Below are 22,213 nucleotides of genomic sequence, written 5' to 3' on the forward strand. Positions count from 1 at the left end.
AGTGCAGTGGCACGATCTCGGCTCACTGCAAGCTCCGCCTCCCGGGTTCCCGCCATTCTCCTGCCTCAGCCTCCCGAGTAGCTGGGACTACAGGCGCCGCCACCACGCCCGGCTAATTTTTTTGTATTTTTAGTGGAGACGGGGTTTCATTGTGTTAGCCAGGATGGTCTCGATCTCCTGACCTCGTGATCCGCCCGTCTCGGCCTCCCAAAGTGCTGGGATTACAGGCTTGAGCCACCGCGCCCGGCCTCTTGCCACTTCTATTTAACACAGTACTGGCAGCTCTGACCAGAGCAAGAAAAAGAAATAAAAGGCATACAAATTGGAAAAAAAGATGTAAAATGATCTCTGTTCATAGACCATATGGTCTTATATGTAGAAAACCCTAAAGATTTAACAAAAAAGTTAAAAATAATAAAAAAATTCACCAAACTAGAAAGATACAAAGTCAATAAATAAACACAGTTGCATTTCTATTAAATAACAATAAATTACTAAATTGCTAAAATCAGAAAGGAAAATGGGAAAATTACTACCAATTATACTAAAATAAAAATGACTAGGCTGGGCACGGTGGCTCACACCTATAATCCCAGCACTTTGGGAAGCTCAGGAGGGAAGATCCCTTGAGGCCAGGAGTTTGAAACCAGCCTGGTCAAGAGCAAGACCCCATCTCTACAAAAGAAAAAAATTGTTTTTTAAATTAGCCAGGCATGGTGGCACATGCCTGTAGTCTTAACCACTGGGGAGGCTGAGGTAGGAGGATCTCTTGAGCCCAAGGATTCAAGACCAGCCTGGGCAACATAGCAAGACCCCATCTCTACAAACAAAACAAAACAATAAATAATCCAAAAAGAGAAATTAAGAAAACAATTCCATTTACAATAGTATCAAAAATAAAATAACCAGGGATAACAAGAAGGTAAAAGACTTACACAAAAAGACTACAAAACATTGTTGAAGGAAATGTAAAAAGACACAAACAAATTTAAAGACATCTCATGTTCATGAATTGGAATACTTAATATTGTTGGGATGTCAACACTGCTGAAAGCAACCTACAGATTAATGCACTCTCTATCAAAATCCCAATGACATTTTTTGTAGAAATAGAAAAGTCAATTCTAAAATGTATATGGATTGTCAAGAGACCTCAAATAACCAAAACCATTTTGGAAAAGAAGAACAGAGCTGGAGGACTCACATTCTGATTTCAAAATATCCTACAAAGCTAGAGTAACCAAAACAGTATTGTCATAAAGACAGACATATAGACCAATGAAATAGAATTTAGAGCCCAGAAATCACGTGTGGTCATGTGACTTTCGACAAGTGAGGCCAACATGATTCAATGTGGGGGAAAACAGTCTTTTCAACCACTGACATTGGGAAAATTGGATACCCACAAGGGAAAAAAATAAAGTTGGATTCTTACGTCACACCATATATAAAATTAACTGAAAATGGATCATAGACTGGGCACGGTGGCTCACGCCCGTAATACCAGCACTTTGGGAGGCCAAGGCAGGTAGATCACCTGAGGTCAGGAGTTCAAGATCAGCCTGGCCAACATATAGTGAAACCCCATCTCTACTAAAAACACAAAAATTAGCTGGGTGTGGTGGTGCACGCCTGTAATCTCAGCTACTTGGGAGGCTGAGGCAGGAGAATCGTTTGAACCTGGGAGGCAGAGGTTGCAGTCCAGCCTGGGCAACAGAGAAAGACTCCGTGTCAAGAAAAAAAAAATGGATCATAGGCCTAAACCTAAGACCCCAAATGGTACAATTTTACAAGAGAACACAGGACAAGAGCTTCATGACATTTGATTTGGCAATTATTTCTTGAATATGGCACCAAAAGCATAGCCAACAAAAGAAAAAATAAATTGGACTTCATAAAAATTTTAAAATTTTGTATATCAAAGACACTATCAACAGAGTAGAAAGATAATGTGCAAAATGGGAGAAAATATTTGTAAATCTTGTATCTGATAAGGAATTAATTTTCAGAACACGAACTCCAAAAACTAAAAAAAAAACCAAATTTTTTTTTTTTTTTTTTTTTTTGAGACGGAGTCTCGCTCTGTCACCCGGGCTGGAGTGCAGTGGCTGGATCTCAGCTCACTGCAAGCTCCGCCTCCTGGGTTCACGCCATTCTCCTGCCTCAGCCTCCCGAGTAGCTGGGACTACAGGCGCCCGCCACCTCGCCCGGCTAGCTTTTTGTATTTTTTAGTAGAGACGGGGTTTCACCGTGTTAGCCAGGATGGTCTCGATCTCCTGACCTTGTGATCCGCCCGTCTCAGCCTCCCAAAGTGCTGGGATTACAGGCTTGAGCCACCGCGCCCGGCTTAAAAAAACCAAAATTTTAAAACGGGCAAAAGACTTGAATAGATATTACTCCAAAGAAGATATATATATTAACGGCCGATAAGCACATGAAAAGATGCTGAACTTCACTAATCATTAGGGAAATGCAAATTCAAACTACAAGATATTCCCTCAAACCCATTAGGATGACTACTGTAAAACACACACACACACACACACACACACACACACACACACCCCAGAAAGAAAAGCAAAACTAAAAACAGAATATGAAGTGTTGGTAAGGATGTGGGGAAATTGGAAGCCTTGCACATTGTTGGTGGGAATGCAAAACACTATAACCACTGTGGAAAAAGTATAGCAATTCCTTAAAAAATTAAAAATAGAGGCCGGGTGCGGTGGCTCACCCCTGTAATCCTAGCACTTTGGGAGGCAGAGGCGGGCGGATCACCTGAGGTTGGGAGTTCAAGACCAGCCTAACCAACATAGACAAACCCCGTCTCTTACTAAAACTACAAAATTAGCCAGGCATGGTGGCACAGGCCTGTAATCCCAGCTACTAGGGAGGCTGAGGCAGAAGAATCATTTGAACCCAGGAGGCAGAGGTTGCAGTGACCCAAGATTGCGCCATTGCACTCCAGCCTGGGCAACAAGAGCGAAACTCTGTCTCAAAAAAAATAAAACATTATAAATAGAATTACCATATGATCCAGCAATCCCAATTCTGGGTATATCCAAAATAATGGAAGACAGGATCTCAATAAGATATTTGTACACCAATGTTTATTGCAGCATTATTCACGATAACTAAAATGTGGTTGCAAGCCAAGTGTCCTTTGATGAACGAATGGATAAACAAAATGTCATCTATGCATGCAATGGAATATTATTCAGCCTTAAAAAGGAAAAAGGAAAGAAATTCTGGCCGAGTGTGGTGGCTCACACCTGTAATCCCAGCACTTTGGGAGGCCAAGGTGGGTGGATCACTTGAGGCCAGGAATTCAAGACCTGCCTGGCCAACATGGCGAGACTCCATCTTTACTAAACATACAAAAAGTTAGCCAGGCGTGGTGGCACATGCCTGTAATCCCAGCTACTCAGGAGGCTGAGATGGGAGAATCGCTTGAACACAGGAGATGGAGGTTGCAGTGAGCTGAGATCACGCCACTACACTCCAGCCTGGCTGACAGACTCAACTCTGTCTCAAAAAAAAAAAAAAAAAAGTATGTGCGTATATATATATACACACACACACACACACACACACAAAAGAAAAAGAAATTCTGAGATGTGCTACAACATAGATGAAGCTTGAGGACATTATGCTAAATGAAATAAGCCAGTCACAATAAGTCGAATACTGTTTGATTCCATGTATATGAGTGATACGGTGTGAATCTTGTCCCTGCCCAAATCTCATGTCGAATTGTAATCTCCAGTGTCGGAAGTGGGTCCTGATGGGAGGTGATTAGATTGGGAGGCCATTTCTCATGAATGGTTCAGTGCCATCCCCTTGAAGCTGTTCTCAAAATAGTGAGTGAGTTCCCGTGAGATCTGGTTGTTTAAAAGTGTGTAGTACCTCCCTTTCCCCTCCTGCCCTGCCCTGTGTAAGACGCCTGCTCCCACTTTGCCTTCACCATCATTGTAAGTTTTCTGAGGCCTCTTCAGAAGCTAAGCAGATGCCAGCACTGTGCTTCCTGTACAAACTGCAGAACCGTGAGCCAATTAAACCTCTTTTCTTTATAAATTACCCAGTCTCAGGTATTTCTTTATAGCAATGTGAGAAAGGACTAATACAATGAGGTACCTTGAATAGTGAAAATTACAGAGGCAAAAGTAGAATGGTGGTTGGCACTGGCTGGGGAGAAGGGGGAATGGGGAATTATTTAAGGGGTACAGAGCTTAGTAAGAGAGTTCTGGGGATGGATGGTGGTGGTGACAGTTGCATGACAATATGAATGTACTTGACACCACTGAACTCTACACTTAAAATGCTGAAGATGGTAAATTTTATGTTGTGTATATTTTACTAGAACAAAAAATAGAAAAATTGAAAGCAGAAACAAGACTTTCTTAGACAAATGAAATTTGAGGGAAATTGTTGCCAGTAGGCCTGCCTTGTAGGAAATGTTAAAAGAAGTTTTTGAGAGAGGCCAGGTGCGGTGGCTCAGGCCCGTAATCCCAGCACTTTAGGAGGCTGAGGGGGCGGATCACTTGAGGTCAGGAGTTCAAGACCATCCTGGCCGACATTCGAAACCACATGGCTACTAGAAAGACAAAAATTAGCTGGGCATAACAGGCATGATGGCATACACCTGTAGTCTCAGCTACTTGGCAGGCTGAGGCATGAGAATTGCTTGAACCCGGGAGAAAGAGGCTGCAGTGAGCCAAGATTGTGTCACTGCACTCCAGCCTGGGCAACAGAGTGACTCTGCCTCCAAAAAAACAAGTAAATAAATAAAAAGAAGTTATTATTATTATTATTTTTTGAGACAGAGTCTCACTCTGTCACCTCAGGCTGGAGTGCAGTGGCACAATCTCGGCTCACTGCAAGCTCCGCCTCCCGGGTTCACACCATTCTCCTGCCTCAGCCTCCTGAGTGGCTGGGACTACAGGCGCCCGCCACCACACCCGGCTAATTTTTTGTATTTTTAGTAGAGACGGGGTTTCACCTTGGTCTTGATCTCCTGACCTCGTGATCCGCCTGCCTTGGCCTCCGAAAGTGCTGGGATTACAGGCGTGAGCCGCCGCGCCCGGCCTCTCTCAAGAACTCCTTTCTTCCTCGGCATGCCGGTTTCCTCTATGTTTTAGCTGGGCCTAGAGATTAAGTCATGGCCTTTGTTAATAGCTACAAGCTGAGCCGAGCACAGTGACTCATGACTGTAATCCCAGCACTTTCGGAGGCTGAAGCGAGTGGATCGCCTGAGTTTGGGAGTTCCAGACCAGCCTAGGAAACATAGTGAAATCTTGTCTCTGCAAGAAATTTTTTTAAAAAATTAGCCAGGGATGGTGGTGCACACCTGTGGTCCCAGCTACTTGGGAGGCTGAGGTGGGAGGACTGTTTAAGCCCAAGAGGTCGAGGCTGCAGTGAACCGGGATCGCGCCTCTGCAATCTCGCCTGGGTGATGGAGTAAGACCCTGTCTCAAAATGAATAATTAAAAATAAATAAAACATAAATACATAAAAAGCCACAGGCTTGCCCGAGTGCAGTGGTGTTTACAATTAATTGATGACAAGTAACAGATACTTTTGTTCTTTCTCCATTCCCATTGCTTCACTTGACTAGTTAAAACCACTTTTTTTAAAAAAAGAAAAGTTACCAAAAATTGTATGAAGAAAGAACAGAAGACACCAGATGAGCCATGCATTTTTCTTTCCAGTAACACAGTGCACTAAGCACGTACGTGCATGGGTGTGACCCGCACATGTCCCCGGCGCGCCCTGTGAGGACAGGACGGGCTGTGGCGTGTGGCTGCTTCTCTGTGATCTAACATCGACTCCCTAAGCAGACGCAGAGGAACCACACCTTGGTCACAGCCCCAAGGTCACACCACCCAATTAACAGAATATTAGCATAATGTACTAAGCTGAGCTTCAGAACGCACAAATACAGATAGAGATGCTGAAGAAGAATGAAAAAAACGAGAAACTATGAGATGTCAGGAAACAGCCTCAGTGTCAATTCTAAGGCAAGGCATCAGAATACAGAACGTCTTTTCCTTTCAAATCTGCTGGACATCGTTTAAACATTTCATTAGCTTTCCTTTAAAATGCCTATGTCTGTCGCCACAGCTGGTATCTGGCACAAAGTGATTTCTCTGAAATGATGATTTTCTGTGAAATGATATTTTATCATTATGAGTTACTGCCATTCTCCCTTTATCCCATTAATGAGACTCCCTAGCTGAGTCTCATTAAATAATCTGCTCTAAACATCTACAGCTTGAATTTTCCTGAAAGTGAAGAAGAACCCCATACATGTTCTTTTTTTTTTTTTTTGAGATGGAGTCTCGCTCTGTCACCCAGGCTGGAGTGCAGTGGCCAGATCTCAGCTCACTGCAAGCTCCGCCTCCCGGGTTTACGCTATTCTCCTGCCTCAGCCTCCCGAGTAGCTGGGACTATAGGAGCCCGCCACCTCGCCCGGCTAGTTTTTTGTATTTTTTAGTAGAGACGGGGTTTCACCGTGTTAGCCAGGATGGTCTCGATCTCCTGACCTCATGATCCACCCGTCTCGGCCTCCCAAAGTGCTGGGATTACAGGCTTGAGCCACCGCGCCCGGCCCCCATACATGTTCTTAAAGGAATAAATCTGAACTGCAGCTCCAGGAAGCGCCACTCCGCAGCTCCAATCCGCATCCCGACCTCAGTGACACGTGTTCTCTTTTGTGCCCATGTGTAGGATTCTTTAATACACCCCCATGTGTGGCTTCACTGTTGCAATTTCCTCGACTCTAAAAGGGTTTGGATGACCTATGAAATTGAGCTTAAAATTATGAATGAAATGTAGCATGGCAGAAAAAGTTCAGAACCCAGAATCACTATACTGGCAAAATATTTTTGCTAGGTAGGGTTTGTAATTATAAAAGTGTAAAAGGAAAATAAATCTTGGGACCCCAAAGTCACTAAGCCAAAGGGTAAAGTCAAGCCGGGAACTGCTTGGGGCAAACTTGCCTCCCATTCTATTCCCACAGCAAGATAGCTACTAAGATAAAAAAGCTACATGCCTCCCTCACAAGGAATTTCTTTGTGGACAAAGGACAGACAGAACTCAAAGTCACCCCTCTGCCCACTGAGATAAATGCATATCTGATTGTCTCCGTCGGAAAGGGCTAATCAGAAATTCAAAAGAACGCAACTGTTTGTCTCTTATCTACCTGGAAGCCTCCTCCCCGTTTTGGGTTGTCCCACCTTTGTGGACCAAACCACTGTACTTTTTATTTCATTTTATTTCATTTTTTTTGAGATGGAGTCTCGCTCTGTTGCCAGGCTGGAGTGCAGTGGCAATCTTGGCTCACTGAAACCTCTGATTCCCGGGTTCAAGCGATTCTCCTGCCTCAGCCTCCCAAGTAGCTGGGATTACAGGCACATGCCACCACGCCCAGCTAATTTTTGTACTTTTAGTAGACACCGGGTTTCATCGCGTTGGCCAGGATGGTCTCGATCTCCTGACCTCGTGATCCGCCCGCCTCAGCCTCCCAACCAACGTACTTCTTACATATATTGATTGATGTCTCTTGTCTCCCTAACATGTATAAAAGCAAGCTGTGCCCCGACTACCTTGAGTACATGTCATCAGGACTCCTGAGGCTGCGTCACCCGCACACGTCCTTATCTTTGGCAAAATAAATTTCCTAAATTGACTGAGATCTGTCCTAGATCTTTGGGGTTTACAAAAGTAACACATGCTAGTTGCAAAAATTTCAAACAGTAAACCTGTGTAAAAACAAAAGGATAAAGCCCTGAAAACCCCTACTAATTTCCATCCCAGTCCCCAGGGTAATATTTTGGAGTGATTCTTTCCAGTTGTTTGCATGTGTGCATGTGTGTGCACATAATTTGTTCATCATACTACACTCACTGTTACTAAACTCTCTCTCTCTTTTTTCTTTTTTTTTGAGATGGAGTTTCACTGTCACCCAGGCTGGAGTGCAGTGGCGTGATCTCGGCTCACTGCCACCTCCACCTCCTAGGTTCATGTGATTCTCTTGCCTCAGCCTCCTAAGTAGCTGGGACTACAGGCGTGTGCCACCATGCCTGGCTAATTTTTGTATTTTTAGTAGAGACGGGGTTTCACCGTGTTGGCCAGGCTGATCTTGAACTCCTGAACTCAAGAGTTCTGCCTGCCTCAGTCTCCCAAAGTGCTGGGATTGCAGGTGTGAGCTACTGTGCCTGGCCCAGTAAATTCTTTTTAATTAACAATATATCAAACATCAAACACAACTTTCATGTAATTTATTTATGTATTTTTTGCAACAAGATCTTGCTCTGTCACCCAAGCTGGAGGACAACGGTATAGTCATAGCTCACTGCAACCTCGAACTCCTGGACTCAAGAGATCCTCATGCTTTGGCTTCCCAAAGTGCTAAGATTACAGACTCGAGGCACTGCACCTGGCTCATGTAGTTTTAAATATATCTTTTGAAGAATTATTTAATTCTGCAGATTTTATTTTTAAATTAATACATGTTCAGGGTAAAAAAAAAAAAAAAAAAAAAAAGGCCGGGCGCGGTGGCTCAAGCCTGTAATCCCAGCACTTTGGGAGGCCGAGGCGGGTGGATCACGAGGTCAGGAGATCGAGACCATCCTGGCGAACACGGTGAAACCCCGTCTCTACTAAAAAAATACAAAAAACTAGCCGGGTGAGTTGGCGGGCGCCTGTAATCCCAGTTACTCGGGAGGCTGAGGCAGAAGAATGGCGTAAACCCGGGAGGCGGAGCTTGCAGTCAGCTGAGATCCGGCCACTGCACTCCAGCCTGGGCAACAGCACGAGACTCCGTCTCAAAAAAAAAAAAAAAAAAAATTGGCCAGGCGCGGTGGCTCACGCCTGTAATCCCAGCATTGTGGGAGGCCGAGGCAGGCGGATCACGAGGTCAGGAGATCGAGACCATCCTGGTTAACACGGTGAAACCCCGTCTCTACTAAAAATACAAAAAATTATCTGGGCGTGGTGGCAGGTGCCTGTAGTCCCAGCTACCCAGGAGGCTGAGGCAGGAGAATGGCGTGAACCCGGGAGGTGGAGCTTGCAGTGAACCGAGATTGCGCCACTGTACTCCAGCCTGGGAGACAGCAAGACTCCGTCTAAAAAAAAAAAAAAAACAGCCGGGTGCGGTGGCTCACGCCTGTCTGTAATCCCAGCACTTTGGGAGGCCGAGGCAGGCGGATCATGAGGTCATGAGATCAAGACCATCCTGGTGAACACAGTGAGACCCCATCTCTACTAAAAATAATTAGCCAGGCGAGGTGGTGGGCGTCTGTAGTCCCAGCTACTCAGTAGGCTGAGGCAGGAGGATGGCGTGAACCCAGGAGGTGGAGGTTGCAGTGAGCTGTGATCGCGCCACTGCACTCCAGCCTGGGCGACAGAGGGAGACTCTGTCTCAAAAACAAAGAAACAAAAAACTATACGTTATTGAGTAGTAACATACAGGGATAGTGAAGTGCAAAAATCTTCAATCTGTAGCTTGATTAATGTTTACATATGTGAACATTCATATAACCCCTACCCACATTAAAGTATGAAACATTTCTAGACATCTGGAGAGAAGGTAAGCTTTTGAGAAAGAAACAAGGTTTTGAGTTCCAACAGGCTAGGAATCCAAAAGGATTAAAGCACAACATTTGTAGATTAAAATGTTTCTCAAGGAGACAAAATTTTTTTCTGGGAGAAAAAAAGTTCTCTCAGAAGACACACTGCACCCACCCTGCACCCTGCTTCCAAGAAGGGGACAGGCAGGCATTGTGGAGTGTGCTGGCCCCTGGCCCCGTGTGCCAGTGTGCCAGAGCCTCTAGAAAGGTGATTAAAGTTAAATGAAAGCCAAAGGCCAGGGCCCTTACCTGATAGAGCTGGTGACCTCATCAGAAGAGGGGGGGACAGGGGAGCTCTCTCTCCAGGTGCGCACAGAGTAGAGGCCATGTGAGGACACAGGGAGGAGTCGTCTGCGAGTCAGGAAACCACCCTCTCCAGATGTGGAGTTTGGCAGTGCCTTCATCTTGGACATCCAGCCTCCAGAACTGTGAGAAATAAACTTCTGTTATAAGCCATCCCATCTGTGGCATTTTATTATAGCAGCCTGAACAGACCAGGGCAAGAGGCCCGTGCCTTCTCTCTAGATTACCGAGGGGGAGAGTTTAAGCCTCCCAGAGATGCCCTGGCACCACACAGCAGGCACGAGGAGGGCGGTGCAAGGAGCCCCCGGGGTTCCCACCACACGCTGACTTTTCCCAGGCTCCTAGAGGCTGAGGGAGAACTGCAGGGGCCTCAGAGCAGGGGGTTTGATTCTATACACCGCAGGCCAAACAGGGCACCAGGCAGGACCACGGACTCCCGTGGGAGACGCAGCAGAAGAGGGTCGCCTGGAGTTCAGGCCGCCCCACAGCACCGCCTGTGCCGAGACACAGGTGCAAATGCAGAGGCCGCTTTGGAGAGGAGGAGGTTCACATCCTCCAGCACTGCAGAACCTTCACTTCTCAGCCTTAAATGTCCCTGACGAGCCACATTTACCAGAAAAAGGCTATCTGGTGTTTCCCACTTGTCAGGCAGGCCGAATGCTCAAGGCAAAATTTCACCACAATATTGGAAAACATGTAACAGTTATTTATTTATTTATTTTAGATGGAGTTTCACTCTTGTTGCCCATCCTGGAGTGCAATGACATGATCTTGGCTCACCGCAACCTCCGCCGCCCGGGTTCAAGCGATTCTCCTGCCTCAGCCTCCTGAGCAGCTGGGATGACAGGCATGCATCACCACACCTGGCTAACTTTTTGTATTTTTAGTATAGATGGGGTTTCTCTATGTTGGTCAGGCTGGTCTTGAACTCCCAAGCTCAGGTGATCCTCCCGCCTCAGCCTCCCAAAGTGCTGGGATTACAGGCATGAGCCACCACACCCGGCCCATGTAGCAATTTTCTATGCCCAAGCTGTGATCTGTGAAATCTGCAGTGACAATAAAACCACAGATGGGGCTCTGTGTGTGTGCATATGTGTGTGTGCCCACACCTGAACATATCTTCCCACCTATCTGCAGTTTTTCTACTTTACAAACCATTTAGATTTGGATTCTGGAAAACCCAAGATAGATTATTTTCCTCTGAAAGGGGCTAGCGAGCAGACCATCAAAAGCTGAAGTCCTTCCCTTCCCCTGTAGATCAGAGGATCATCAGAGCAAGGACGTTTCAGCAGGAGGCCACCCGACACACCACGCAGCACCTGCAGTCCTGCGCCTTCCCGAATCTGACGAGTTTCAGCTGAAGGCAGTCCTGGAGGCTCACAGCCCAGTCTGCACCACCTGTGAAGCGGCCTGACCAGCTACAGATACGCTCGCTTACAGGGATACCCCTGCAAGGAGGGACTCCGAGGAAATAAGTCATTTCCACTCTCTCCAGACACTGGTCTATTTTCTTAGGGTTTTGTTCATCTGGCTCCCAAAAGTCCTTTGTGATATCTAATCCTAGTATGTAAATAAAGGCGTGGTGGTGGCTTTGGAATATGTGGTCTAGGCAAGGCTGAACGACATTTCCTGGCTTTGCTTTCTTGTATGTTTCCATTAGGGTGGTCATAAGGGCAAACTTGTGGGAGATCTGAGGGCAGAAGTGAAGCAGGAGGTGTCATGTGTGTCATACACACTGCCACCTGCCAGTGGGCTCTCCTCGGGAGTACCGGAAGGCAGCAGCCGCAGGGCTCCACCTTCCCTGAGCCAAGCCCTGGGTCAGGTGTAAAGGTCAGCTCAGTGACAAACAGCGCCAGCTCCTCCTGCAGGACATTCGGCCCAGTGGTGCCGCGAGAGCTGCCGCCTCAGTCTATCCCTGCGGCCCTGCCCCCTCACCTTACATCCCCCTCACCTCTGCCTGCCCTTGGAGACAGCCTTGGACAGGTGGCTTACCCAGCTCCCACAGCTGCAGAAGGTCAAGTCCCTGCGACAAATAACATCATGTGCACCAGTCGATACCCCCACCTCCAAGGGGCTCTGCTTCTCTGATTCATTCCTGACTGACAGCAGAATTTGGTACTGGAAGCGGGCTGGTCCTAGAGAAACGGAATCTTAAAGATGAATTCTCTGAATTGATTCTGGGTTTTCAGGAATTGGTTGTCTGATCTGATTAGGCTTACAATCTAATGATTCTGGCTGGATGCCGTGGCTCACGCCTGTAATCTCAGCACTTGGGGAAGCTGAGCCGAGTGGATCGATTGAGCTCAGGAGTTCAAGACCAGCCTGGGCAACACGGCATAACCCCGTCTCTACAAAAAATGTAAAAATTAGCTGGAGGTGGTGGGTGCCAGTAGTCCTAGCTACTCTGAAGGCTAAGGTGGAGGATCACCTTAGCCCGGGAGGCCAAGGCTGCAGTGAGCCATGATCATGCCACTGCACTACAGCTTGGGCAACAGAGAGAGACCCTGTCTCTGTTGGTCTTTATCTCTGCCTTCCCTAAAGGGGACTGCACCCATTTTCTAGTGTGACTGTGCGCTGGAGAAGGCAAAAGAATCAGATGTGAAAGGACTAGAAGCTGGCTCAGAATTGGCACCAGTTCCTGGAGATGCAAAACACCACCGATGTTTCCCAGAGTAGGAGCTTGTGGGGGGCAGGTGACCAATGGCATTTTGGCTCATGTTCTTCTCACAGTGGTGTTCCAGTTTCGGAATGCATAATATCTGGAAGAGATGTGCTCAGGAACCTGGAGAACCCACATGTTAGTTCCCTGACCTGTGGTACAAGGCAATTATGGCAGGAGAGGCCCAGAGGAAGCCACTGACTGCCTCTACCTAAAAAAAAAAAAATCTTAAAACCAAAAGCAGTATCACATTTCTGGAAGGACTGCAGAAATTGTGCCACCATCAAAGTAGTCAAAGATGCAAGCGTGGTGATTCCTACCATATCCTCATCCAAGTCACTTATTTGGCCTGCACATAGACTGATGTATCTTTGGGGATGACAATGGATTGTCCCTCAGTCAGGTGGTGACTCCACTTGCAGCTGCTATTCCAGATGTAGTTTCATTAATGGAGCAATTAACATATTCCTTGGCATCTATATGGAGCTATTGATTTGACAGATGCCTCTTTATACCTTTAGTAAATATCATCAGAAGCAGTTTCCTTTCACCTGGTAAGGCCAATAATATACCTTCACTGCCCCAAGTCTGGCTATACCAGCTTTCTAGCCCTGTGCCACAATGTAGTCACCAGGAACCCTGATCACCTTTCCCTTCCACTAGTATATTATATCGAGCAAAACATGCAGTTGGGAAATCTGAGCAGGACGTAACAACTACTTGATACATGGAGTAGCCGCTACTTGTGCCAGACATTGAGAAATCAGCCCTCCAAAAATGTTCAAGGGTCCAGTCGTCTGGGGCATGTCAATATATCTCTTCCAAGTGAAGGACAAGTTTCGGCAACTGGTCCCTCCTACTGCCAAGGAAGAGTAACAGCACTGAGTGGGCCTCACGGGATCTTGGAGGCAGTATGTGACTCATCTAGGCCTGCCACTCCAGCCCACTGACCCAGCGGCCGTTCCAGCCGCCAGTTTTGAGTAGGGCTCAGAGTGAGAGATGTTTCTGCAATAGGTCAGCTGTACCAGCTGCTTTGCATTTGGCCTGGGTGACCCTGCAGAACTGATGGGGCTGAAACTGCCAGCGATGTTATGATAAGGAAGCAGCATGGAGCCTTTGGCAGGCCTTCACGGGTGAAGACAGTGCAAACCCTCAGATTGTTAGAATATGCTATCCTCAGTGAACACTCTCCTTCCGAGAAACAGTTTTTGCCTTGCTACCAGGCTCTAGTAGAGATTGAACGACCATGGGCCACCATGTCCTCCTGTGGCCTGAGCTGCCCATTATGAGTGGGTGCTGTCTGACTCACGAGCTATCCATTGGATGTGCACAGCCACACTCCATCTTCAGTGGAATACATGGGATCGGGCTCGAGCAGGTCAAGAAGGAACAAGTTGCATGAGGAAGTAGCCCAGATGCTTGGGCCCGTGCTCCTACCACGTGGCCATCTCGCTGTCCCTCCCATGCCTGTGGCCTTATGGGGATTCCCTATGACCTTGAATTTCATTCATATTTTAAACTCACTTTGGCTGGTGGTCACCTAACGTAGTAGGAATTAATTTTCAGTCTTGCTTTCTAAAACTGGGGTCTGTTGATGCCTGCCCTGACGTTAGTGTGTCCTACAGGATCTGTCGATCTCTCACCTGGGGCACTCTCAGGTGACTCTACTGCACTCCCGCGAGGAGGTCCAGGAGCCGTATCTGTCTCCATCTGCAGCCTCCATCACGCCCCTCAGGCTAGCAATGAGTTCCTCTAAAACACCTAGCAACACAGTCCTGACTTAATTGTGCTTCCACTTGGATTTGGATTTCACATGGGGACTCCTAGACACTAATCCTCTTAACCCACAACAATGGTGAGAATTTTAGGCATAATAGGAGCAATAAGGAAATTAAATTCCAGTCCTTTTTTTGGTCATGTCACAAATATCAACAGCAAATCCGGCTCTGATTCAAATAATACAGACATTAGTTAGGCAAACTCTGACTATAAATTCAGTAGTGTTTGGAGACTGGGTGCTAGGGTTTGTTTCACTAAAACTGGGCTAGAAGCTTCTTTTTATTTTTTGAGAGGGAGTCTCGCTCTGTCGCCCAGGCTGGAGTGCAGTAGTGCAATCTGGCTCACTGCAATCTCTGCCTCCCGGGTTCAAGTGATTCTCCTGCCTCAGCCTCCCAAGTAGCTGGGACTACAGGTGCCCATCACCACTCCCGGCTTTTTATATTTTTAGTAGACACAGGGGTTTCACCATGTTAGTCAGGCTGGTCTCGAACTCCTGACCTCGTGATCTGCCCGCCTTGGCCTCCCAAAGTGCTGGGATTACAGGCGTGAGCCACCTCGCCTGGCCTAGAAGCTTCTAAGAAGCACAGTGAGGTAGGGTTTCTGCAGGGGAAGGCTGGGCACAGACTGCTGAAGGCCCCACAGAACGTCACTTAAGGGAGTCACCTTGGCTCTAGGTCTGTGTCTTTGCCATCCCAGAAATGTCCCCTTGCCCTTGACTTGTGATTGATGTAACTCAGGGTAACTGACATGTGATAACTAAATTCACAAAATGCCAAGCCATGTAGTCAACTGGGCCAATTTGCTTGTTGAAAAAAATGACTGTGCATTCTTCTTAACCTGGCCCGTGAATGTTATATGCCAGGAGGCAGAAAGCTTATCCGGAAGTTGGCTAGTGGGCATGGAATCAAAGCAAGAGGGGCTGTCATTGGACTCAAATGTTTCATTGCCTTGGGTCCTTGCGCTGGCTGGCTGGTTGGCTGGCTGGATAGATGTCCAAGATAGGAATATTCTGCCATGTAAAATAGAGACTTCCTTCTGTGCTTCGCCACCATGCTCCCTTCATTACTAAACTCCTTCTGACAGACACATTATTATCATTATTATTTTTAAATTTATTATTATACTTTAAGTTGTAGGGTACATGTGCATAACGTGCAGGTTTGTTACATATGTATACTTGCAGACACATTATTTCTTTAGGCATGTTACTGCAGACAGCTAGACTTTGGTTTGGGAGCCATTTTGTCTTTTTAAGCGACATTCAGTAGGTCTGACCTCATCCTTAAGTGACCTTATCCATTTTCACAGAGAGGCAGTGTTCAGTGTTTTCCCCCAAGCTCCTGGAAGGGGCCTCCTGTCACTGCCACACGTTATTGACATGTCCTGTGCTGAACCTGGCCAGCACCACCTGCTGAGTCTCTTTCCTCACCTTTCTAGTATTTTCTTTTGCCTGTCACAAAAGGATTGGTACACCTGCTATGTACCAAAAATGTATCATTTGAAAGAATCAAAAATAACAATTGTTGCATGCATTTAAGTGCATAAAAATATGTGAAGTCCAAATAATATCTTAAAAAATGAAAAACTGGCCAGGCGTGGTGGCTCACACCTGTAATCCCAGCAATTTGGGAAGCCGAGGGGGCGGATCACTTGAGGTCGGGAGTTGAAGACCAGTCTGACCAACGTGGTGAACCCCATCTCTACTAAAAATACAAAATTAGCCGGGTGTGGTGGCACATGCTAGTAATCCCAGCTACTCAGGAGGCTGAGGCAGGAGAATCGCTTGAACCTGAGAGGTGGAGGTTGTGGTGAGCCGAGATTGTGCAATTGCACTCCAGCCTGGTGACAGAGCGAGACTCCATCTCAAAAAAAAAATTAAAAATTAAAAATAAATAAATAACTGGTTGCCACTGGTGCTTTCTAGGACCCTAACTAGTCTGAAAATTGATAAATAAAAGGAAAAAATCAAGCATTATCTATCTGTTTCAACAGTATAAACCATATTTCAGAACACCTTAGTAGTTGATGAAGGAAAGTACGTTTTGATTTTTACACATAGGGTCTCTCTGTTGCCCAGGCTGGCGTGCAGTGGTCTGATCATCACTACAGTCTCAACTTTTGGGCTCAAGAAATCCTCCTGCCTCAGCCTCCCAAGTAGCTGGGATCACAGTGCCTGCCACCACCATGCCCAGCTAAGTTTTTAGTTTTGTAGAGAAAGAGTCTCTCTGCGTTGCCCAGGCTGGTCTCAAACTCCTGGCCTCAAGTGATTCTCTCACCTTTGACCTCCCAAAGTGTTGGGATTACAGGTGTGAGCTACCATGCCTGGCTCAAGACAGATTGTTTGTAGAAAGAGAAACCATGGCTAGTAAATGCAGGGGGAAATGGAACTAGAAAGTTCCTATGTTGCTTTCTCTAATGAAATAAAGATTGAGGCAATGATCACCAATGGCTACTGAAGTCCACCAGGTGAGAGGGTGAAGTGGCGCTTCGTGAGGCTGGGTCAGACACCAACTGCGTCCACCAATCAATCTTAGTTTTATGAAAAGTGGGACAACTAGACCTGAAGTGTCTCCGGATGTGACACCAAAGTGCACAGCACCAGTCATGGAGGGTTCCTGCCACAAACGTCACACTGAAATCTAATGGGCACCTGGACATAGTGATCCGTTTCCGGGAATAGATGACAGAGGGACCGACAAATGTCACCACAAAGATACCATCACCACATCCAAATTGTGGGAGATTTTATAGGACAAATGACCGATGTTTTTCCTCAGGAATAAGCAGCATGGGGGCCAAAAGGGAAAGGGCACTGTTACAGAGGATCAGACACTCAGCTGCCATTTCCAGAAAATGTACTAGGGGGACAAAACTTGGATCCCTATCCAAGCAAATCAACAGCAAAGACACATTTTTTAGATAACTGTGGAAAACTGAAGACAGACCCGGTGTTAGAAGATGTTAATGCATAAATACGGATCTTGCTGAATGGGATAATGATATTGCCACCAGGCCAAAGTTGTAAAGAGCCCTTATCGGACTAATGTGTAGGACATTACACGACACCTGGAGGTAAGTCTGCAAGAAGAGCAGTGTTGAAAACGCTTGAAGCTGGGGTAACCCACGGGGTTCATGACACGATTCTCCACACCGTTGTGTATACTGGAAACATTCCACAGTAAGTTTAACAAATTAAATTACATTTGAGGCCAGGTGCAGTGGCTCACATCTGTAATCCCAGCACTTTTGGAGGCCAAAGTAGGCAGATCACCTGAGATCAGGAGTTCAAGACCAGCCCGGCCAACATGGCAAAACTCCGTAACTACTAAAAATGCAAAAATTAGCTGGGTGTGGTGGTGGGCGCCTGTAGTCCCAGCTACTCGGGAGGCTGAGGTAGGAGAATCACTTGAACCTGGGAGGTGAAGGTTGCAGTGAGCCGAGATCACACCACTGCACTCCAGCCTAGGAGACAGAGCGAGACTCCATCTAAAATAAATAAAATAATAAATAAACAAACAAAAATAAATTACATTTGAAAAAAAAAGAAATACTACTTTTGCCAGCACCAAGTGCCTGTGAGATGCCTGGGAGCCAGGCACAGGGAGCAGCTTGGAAGGGGCCACTGTACTCCAGCCTGGGCAAGAGAGCGAGACCCTGTCTCTTAAAAATACATAAATATATATAAAGTTTCTCAGCATGTAGTTTCAAATTACTTTATTTGAGGAAACTTTTCTTGATTTACAAATTTCAGTCTTCTGTTCACTTTGGATTTCTTCTTCAGGGACTCCTATTATCTGTATGTCACAGTTTCTTCCCCGTCTTCAACATTATCACTTCCTCTTGAATCGTTTTTTCAGTCTTCCTTTCTTTCTTTCTAGTAACTGTTAAATTTTAGATTCGTTGTAGATTTACAGAACAATTGAAAACATAGAGGAACTAACAGAGTTCCTCTATGCCCCACACCTGGTTTCTCCTCTTGCATTAGAATGGCAAATTTGTCACAATTAATGAACTAATGCTGATCCACTGGTATAACTAAAACCCACCATTTATTCAGCTTCCCTTAGTTTTTCTCTGTTTTGTTTTTGAGATGGAGTCTTGCTGTGTCGCCCAGGCTGGAGTGCAGAGGTGCGATCTCGGCTCACTGCAAGCTCCGCCTCCCGGGTTCACGCCATTCTCCTGCGTCAGCCTCCCGAGTAGCTGGGACTACAGGTGCCGCCACCTCGCCCAGCTAATTTTTTATATTTTTAGTAGAGACGGGGTTTCACCGTGTTAGCCAGGATGGTTTCGATCTCCTGACCTCGTGAGCCGCCCGCCTCGGCCTCCCAAAGTGCTGGGATTACAGGCGTGAGCCACCGCGTCAGGCCTTAGTTTTTAACCTGATGTCATTTTCTGGGCTGGAGCTCACCGAGGACGCCCGTTGCAGTTGGTGGTTGTATTTCGTCTCCGTAGGCTCCTCCCGAGCTGAGACTCCTCACACTTTCCTTGTTGCTGACGAGCCTGTCAGTTTTGAGGAGGCCTGGCCCGCTATCCTCTCAGCGGGGATGTGTCCGGTGTTTTTCTCACGGTTAGATGGGGTTTTGTGTTCGGGGAGGGAGACCATAGAGGTAAGGCGTTCTTTTCACACCCATGCGAAAGCACACACCACCCACATGGCTCACTGCCTGGGTGCTAAGTTTGGCTGCCTGGCTGAGGGACGGCCTCATGTAGTTTTTGTTAATATAAATAGCACATTCTTCACGTGCTCATTGTATTACTATCCCTGCGTATTCAGGCGCTAGATGCTGTGATAAGCACTTGAGATCTTATTTCTTCCTCTCAACAACCCTGCGAACTATAGGTACCAATATTATTCCCATTGTACAGATAAACAGAACTTTTACACACACACACACACACAAAATTGTGGTAAAATATACATAAAACTTACTGTCAACCATTTTTACTCGCACAGCTCAGTGGCTTCAGTACATTCCCATCCGCGACCACACCCTCCGTCTCCAGCGCCTTCTCATCCTCCACACGTGTTCGACGTCTCGCCCCTGGTCCCAGCGACACCCCGGCTTTCGGTCTTCGGGAGATGGAGCTGGTTTCAGGGCAGCAGGCCCGCCCCGAATAGTCCTGGAGCCAAAAGGGAACGAGCCTCTTCCTTCGGGTGGGGAACCGTTCACGGCGCTGCTTCCAAGGTTTCTTCCTCCTCGCCGTTTCCTGGGACTTTTCTAAAGCAGGGACCACGGCGCGGCGTGGCGTGCGCGGGCGGCGTGGCGTGCGCGGGCGGCGTGGCGTGCGCGGGCGGCGTGGCGTGCGCGGGCGGCGTGGCGTGCGCGGGCGGCGTGGCGTGCGCGGCGTGCTGTGCGCGCGGTGCTGGCGCCGTCGGGGCCCCTGAGCGGGCTGAGGGCCGTGCCCTGGGGCTGCGCCACCCCGCTCCGAGGCGGCACCTTTCCTGTAACCGGCTTCCCTGCGCCGTTCCCGACCGGAGGCTGCGGACGGCACCAGCCCCCGCGGCGTTTTGAGTGGGGAAGTGAGCTGGGGCCTGTGCCTCCAGGGGAGCCGTGGGCGGATGCGTGGCCGCGGACTGGGCTCTCGGAGCTTCCCGTAAGACACCGGAGACCCACTCGACACGGCTGCGGGCCCAGACCCGCTGGTGCGGGCGCCTCTCGGGCAGGACGACTCCACAGCCAGCAGGAGAACTTTCTCGATCGCCCTGCGCAGATGCTCCCCTCGCATGAAATCACCGCTAGGCGTTAGCCGCGGGCGAAGCCCCGGCCCGGCCTCAGGGAATACTGAGGGGAGCGCAGGTGCAGGCCGTGGGGGCGGCCGGGTTCGGGCCGGCTCTGCAGACCCAGCCCGACGCGGAGGGCGATGCTGGGTACTCGCAGAGCTCAGAGACCGCTGAGCTTCCCTCACTCATGTTCGGCTAAAATTATTCATGTCGAACTCCGGCTTAGCAGATTGTTGCTCAAACACAGATACGCATTACCTGTCATTTTTATTCAAACTTCCTCAAAGTCCATTAAGACTATCAGAAACACAAGCAAATTAATATTATTCAGGTGCTTTAGTCACTTCATCCAAAGACACTCCGGCGGCGTGGTTTCTTTGTATTTATGTAATTTTCTTCGTATTGCCTGCGTTCCACGAGCATCGGTTCATGAGACACTGCACTGAGACGGTAACGCCCGTAGGCTGCAATACGACGCCCACTTTGCGCCTGCTCACCAGCGCCCACCTCCAATCCTGGCTAGAAAAGAGCCGTTCTTTTCGCTGTTGGAGAAAGGGCAGGACAGTCATGGAAAACTCAGCGCACAAATCTGGATCCTTACGTGGATAAACTGCTTCGTCCATTTTTCCGCTTTTGCAATCTGTGATCATTGCTCGAGTTCCACAGGGTGGGAAAAGACGCTTTTCCTTGTGCTTCTTGGTACACTGAACCGAAAACGATACTGAGTGACTCCCCCAACCCTGTATTTATTTATTTATTTATTTAATTTTTATTTTTTGAGATGGAGTCTTGCTCTGTCGCTTGGGCTGGAATGCAGTGGTGCGATCTCGGTTCACTGCAACCTCCGCCTCCCAGGTTCAAGTGATTCTCGTGCTTCAGTGTCCCAAGTAGTTGGAATTACAGGCGCCCCCGCGCCCCGTTAACTTCTGTATTTTTAGTAGAGACCTGCAGGATTTCACCATGTTGGCCAGGCTGGTCTCGAACTCCTGACGGCAAGTGATCTGCCCACCTCGGCCTCCCAAAGTGCTGGGATTATAGGCATGAGCCACCGTGTCTGGCCTATACTATGCTTTTTATTTGTATTACTTTTTATTGTGGTATTATGTTTTCTTTTGATCTGTCGTAGGTTGAACCCACAAATGTCAAATGGGGAACCCACGAATATGGAGAACCACCTGTATCTGGAAAGGAGTAAATGTCTCTACCACTTGCTCCACACAAAGTTAGACTGAAGCAGATTTGTTGGCTTTAAAATCAAGTCATCCTGGGGGCATTGGAATTAAGAATTTTTTTTTTTTTTTTTTTTTTTTTTTTTTTTTTTTAGATGGAGTCTCATTCTTGTCGCCCAGGCTGGAGTGCAATGGCGCAATCTCAGCTTACTGCAACTGCTAGCTCCCAGGTTCAAGCGATTCTCCTGCCTCAGCCTCATGAGTAGCTGGGATTATAGGCGTGCACCACTATGTCCGGCTAATTTTTGTATTTTTTAGTAGAGATGGGGTTTCACCATGTCAGCCAGGCTGGTCTCAAACTTCTGACCTCAGGTAAACCCGCCCGCCTCTGCCTCCCAAAGTGCTGGGATTACAGGCATGAGCCACTGTGTCCGGCCTGAATTAAGAATTTTTAGTTTTCTACTTAGATGCCATTATTTTCCGAGCAGAATATAAGTTTCTGATTCTATTGGTTAAGATACTGGTTTTTCATCAAAAATAAGTGACCGCAAAGGGCAGTGGCAGACACGGCTTATTTCAGAGACGCTTCTCGTGGCTTCCAGAGCTGCCTTGGGCATACATGCCTGCCTGTCCTGCAGACCACAGGGTAGAGTCGCATCCGATCCGGAAAGCTCGAGTCTTGTCTTCCACTGCCCTTTCCAAACTGAGGGCTTACGTGGCCATCCCAAAAGAACATTCAGTGCCAACTACTCCTAGTATCTCACTTATTTACAGGTTTGTTGTTTTAACTCTCCCATAAGACCACAGTAGACTACAGTCGTTTTCCCCCATCACTGAACATCCACTGTCTCCTATAGTGCCAAGCACATAAGTGTGTTCACTACATATTCACTGAGCAAATGAACAATATTTCACTAATTCCAAATCGTTTGGGATGGCTGCAGCTTAGGGT

The 22,213-nt window shown here is 47.4% G+C and overlaps 1 protein-coding gene across 7 annotated transcripts in view; it reads right to left on the bottom strand.

The window, feature by feature from the left end:
• The window catches only part of LOC107128087 (uncharacterized), a 49,709-nt gene extending 29,606 nt beyond the window's left edge, over positions 1-20,103 (bottom strand). For 3 of the 7 annotated variants that reach the window (XM_074022986.1, XM_074022987.1, XM_074022988.1), the window contains exons 1-2: positions 19,301-19,620; positions 9,879-10,055 (exon numbers count right to left, since the gene is read on the bottom strand). In XM_074022986.1, the coding sequence (XP_073879087.1) occupies positions 9,879-10,042 (164 nt within the window). In that variant the 5' untranslated portion in view covers positions 10,043-10,055; positions 19,301-19,620. Of the gene's footprint in view, positions 1-9,878; positions 10,056-18,072; positions 18,252-18,437; positions 19,205-19,300 lie in introns of those variants that run through there. The other 4 variants (XR_012427362.1, XR_012427361.1, XM_045377838.3 and 1 more) reach the window with 3 other exon arrangements.
• Between the last annotated feature and the right edge of the window lie 2,110 nt (positions 20,104-22,213).

Source organism: Macaca fascicularis, chromosome 18 (genome assembly GCF_037993035.2).
Source record: "Macaca fascicularis isolate 582-1 chromosome 18, T2T-MFA8v1.1".
Lineage (NCBI taxonomy): Eukaryota > Metazoa > Chordata > Mammalia > Primates > Cercopithecidae > Macaca > Macaca fascicularis.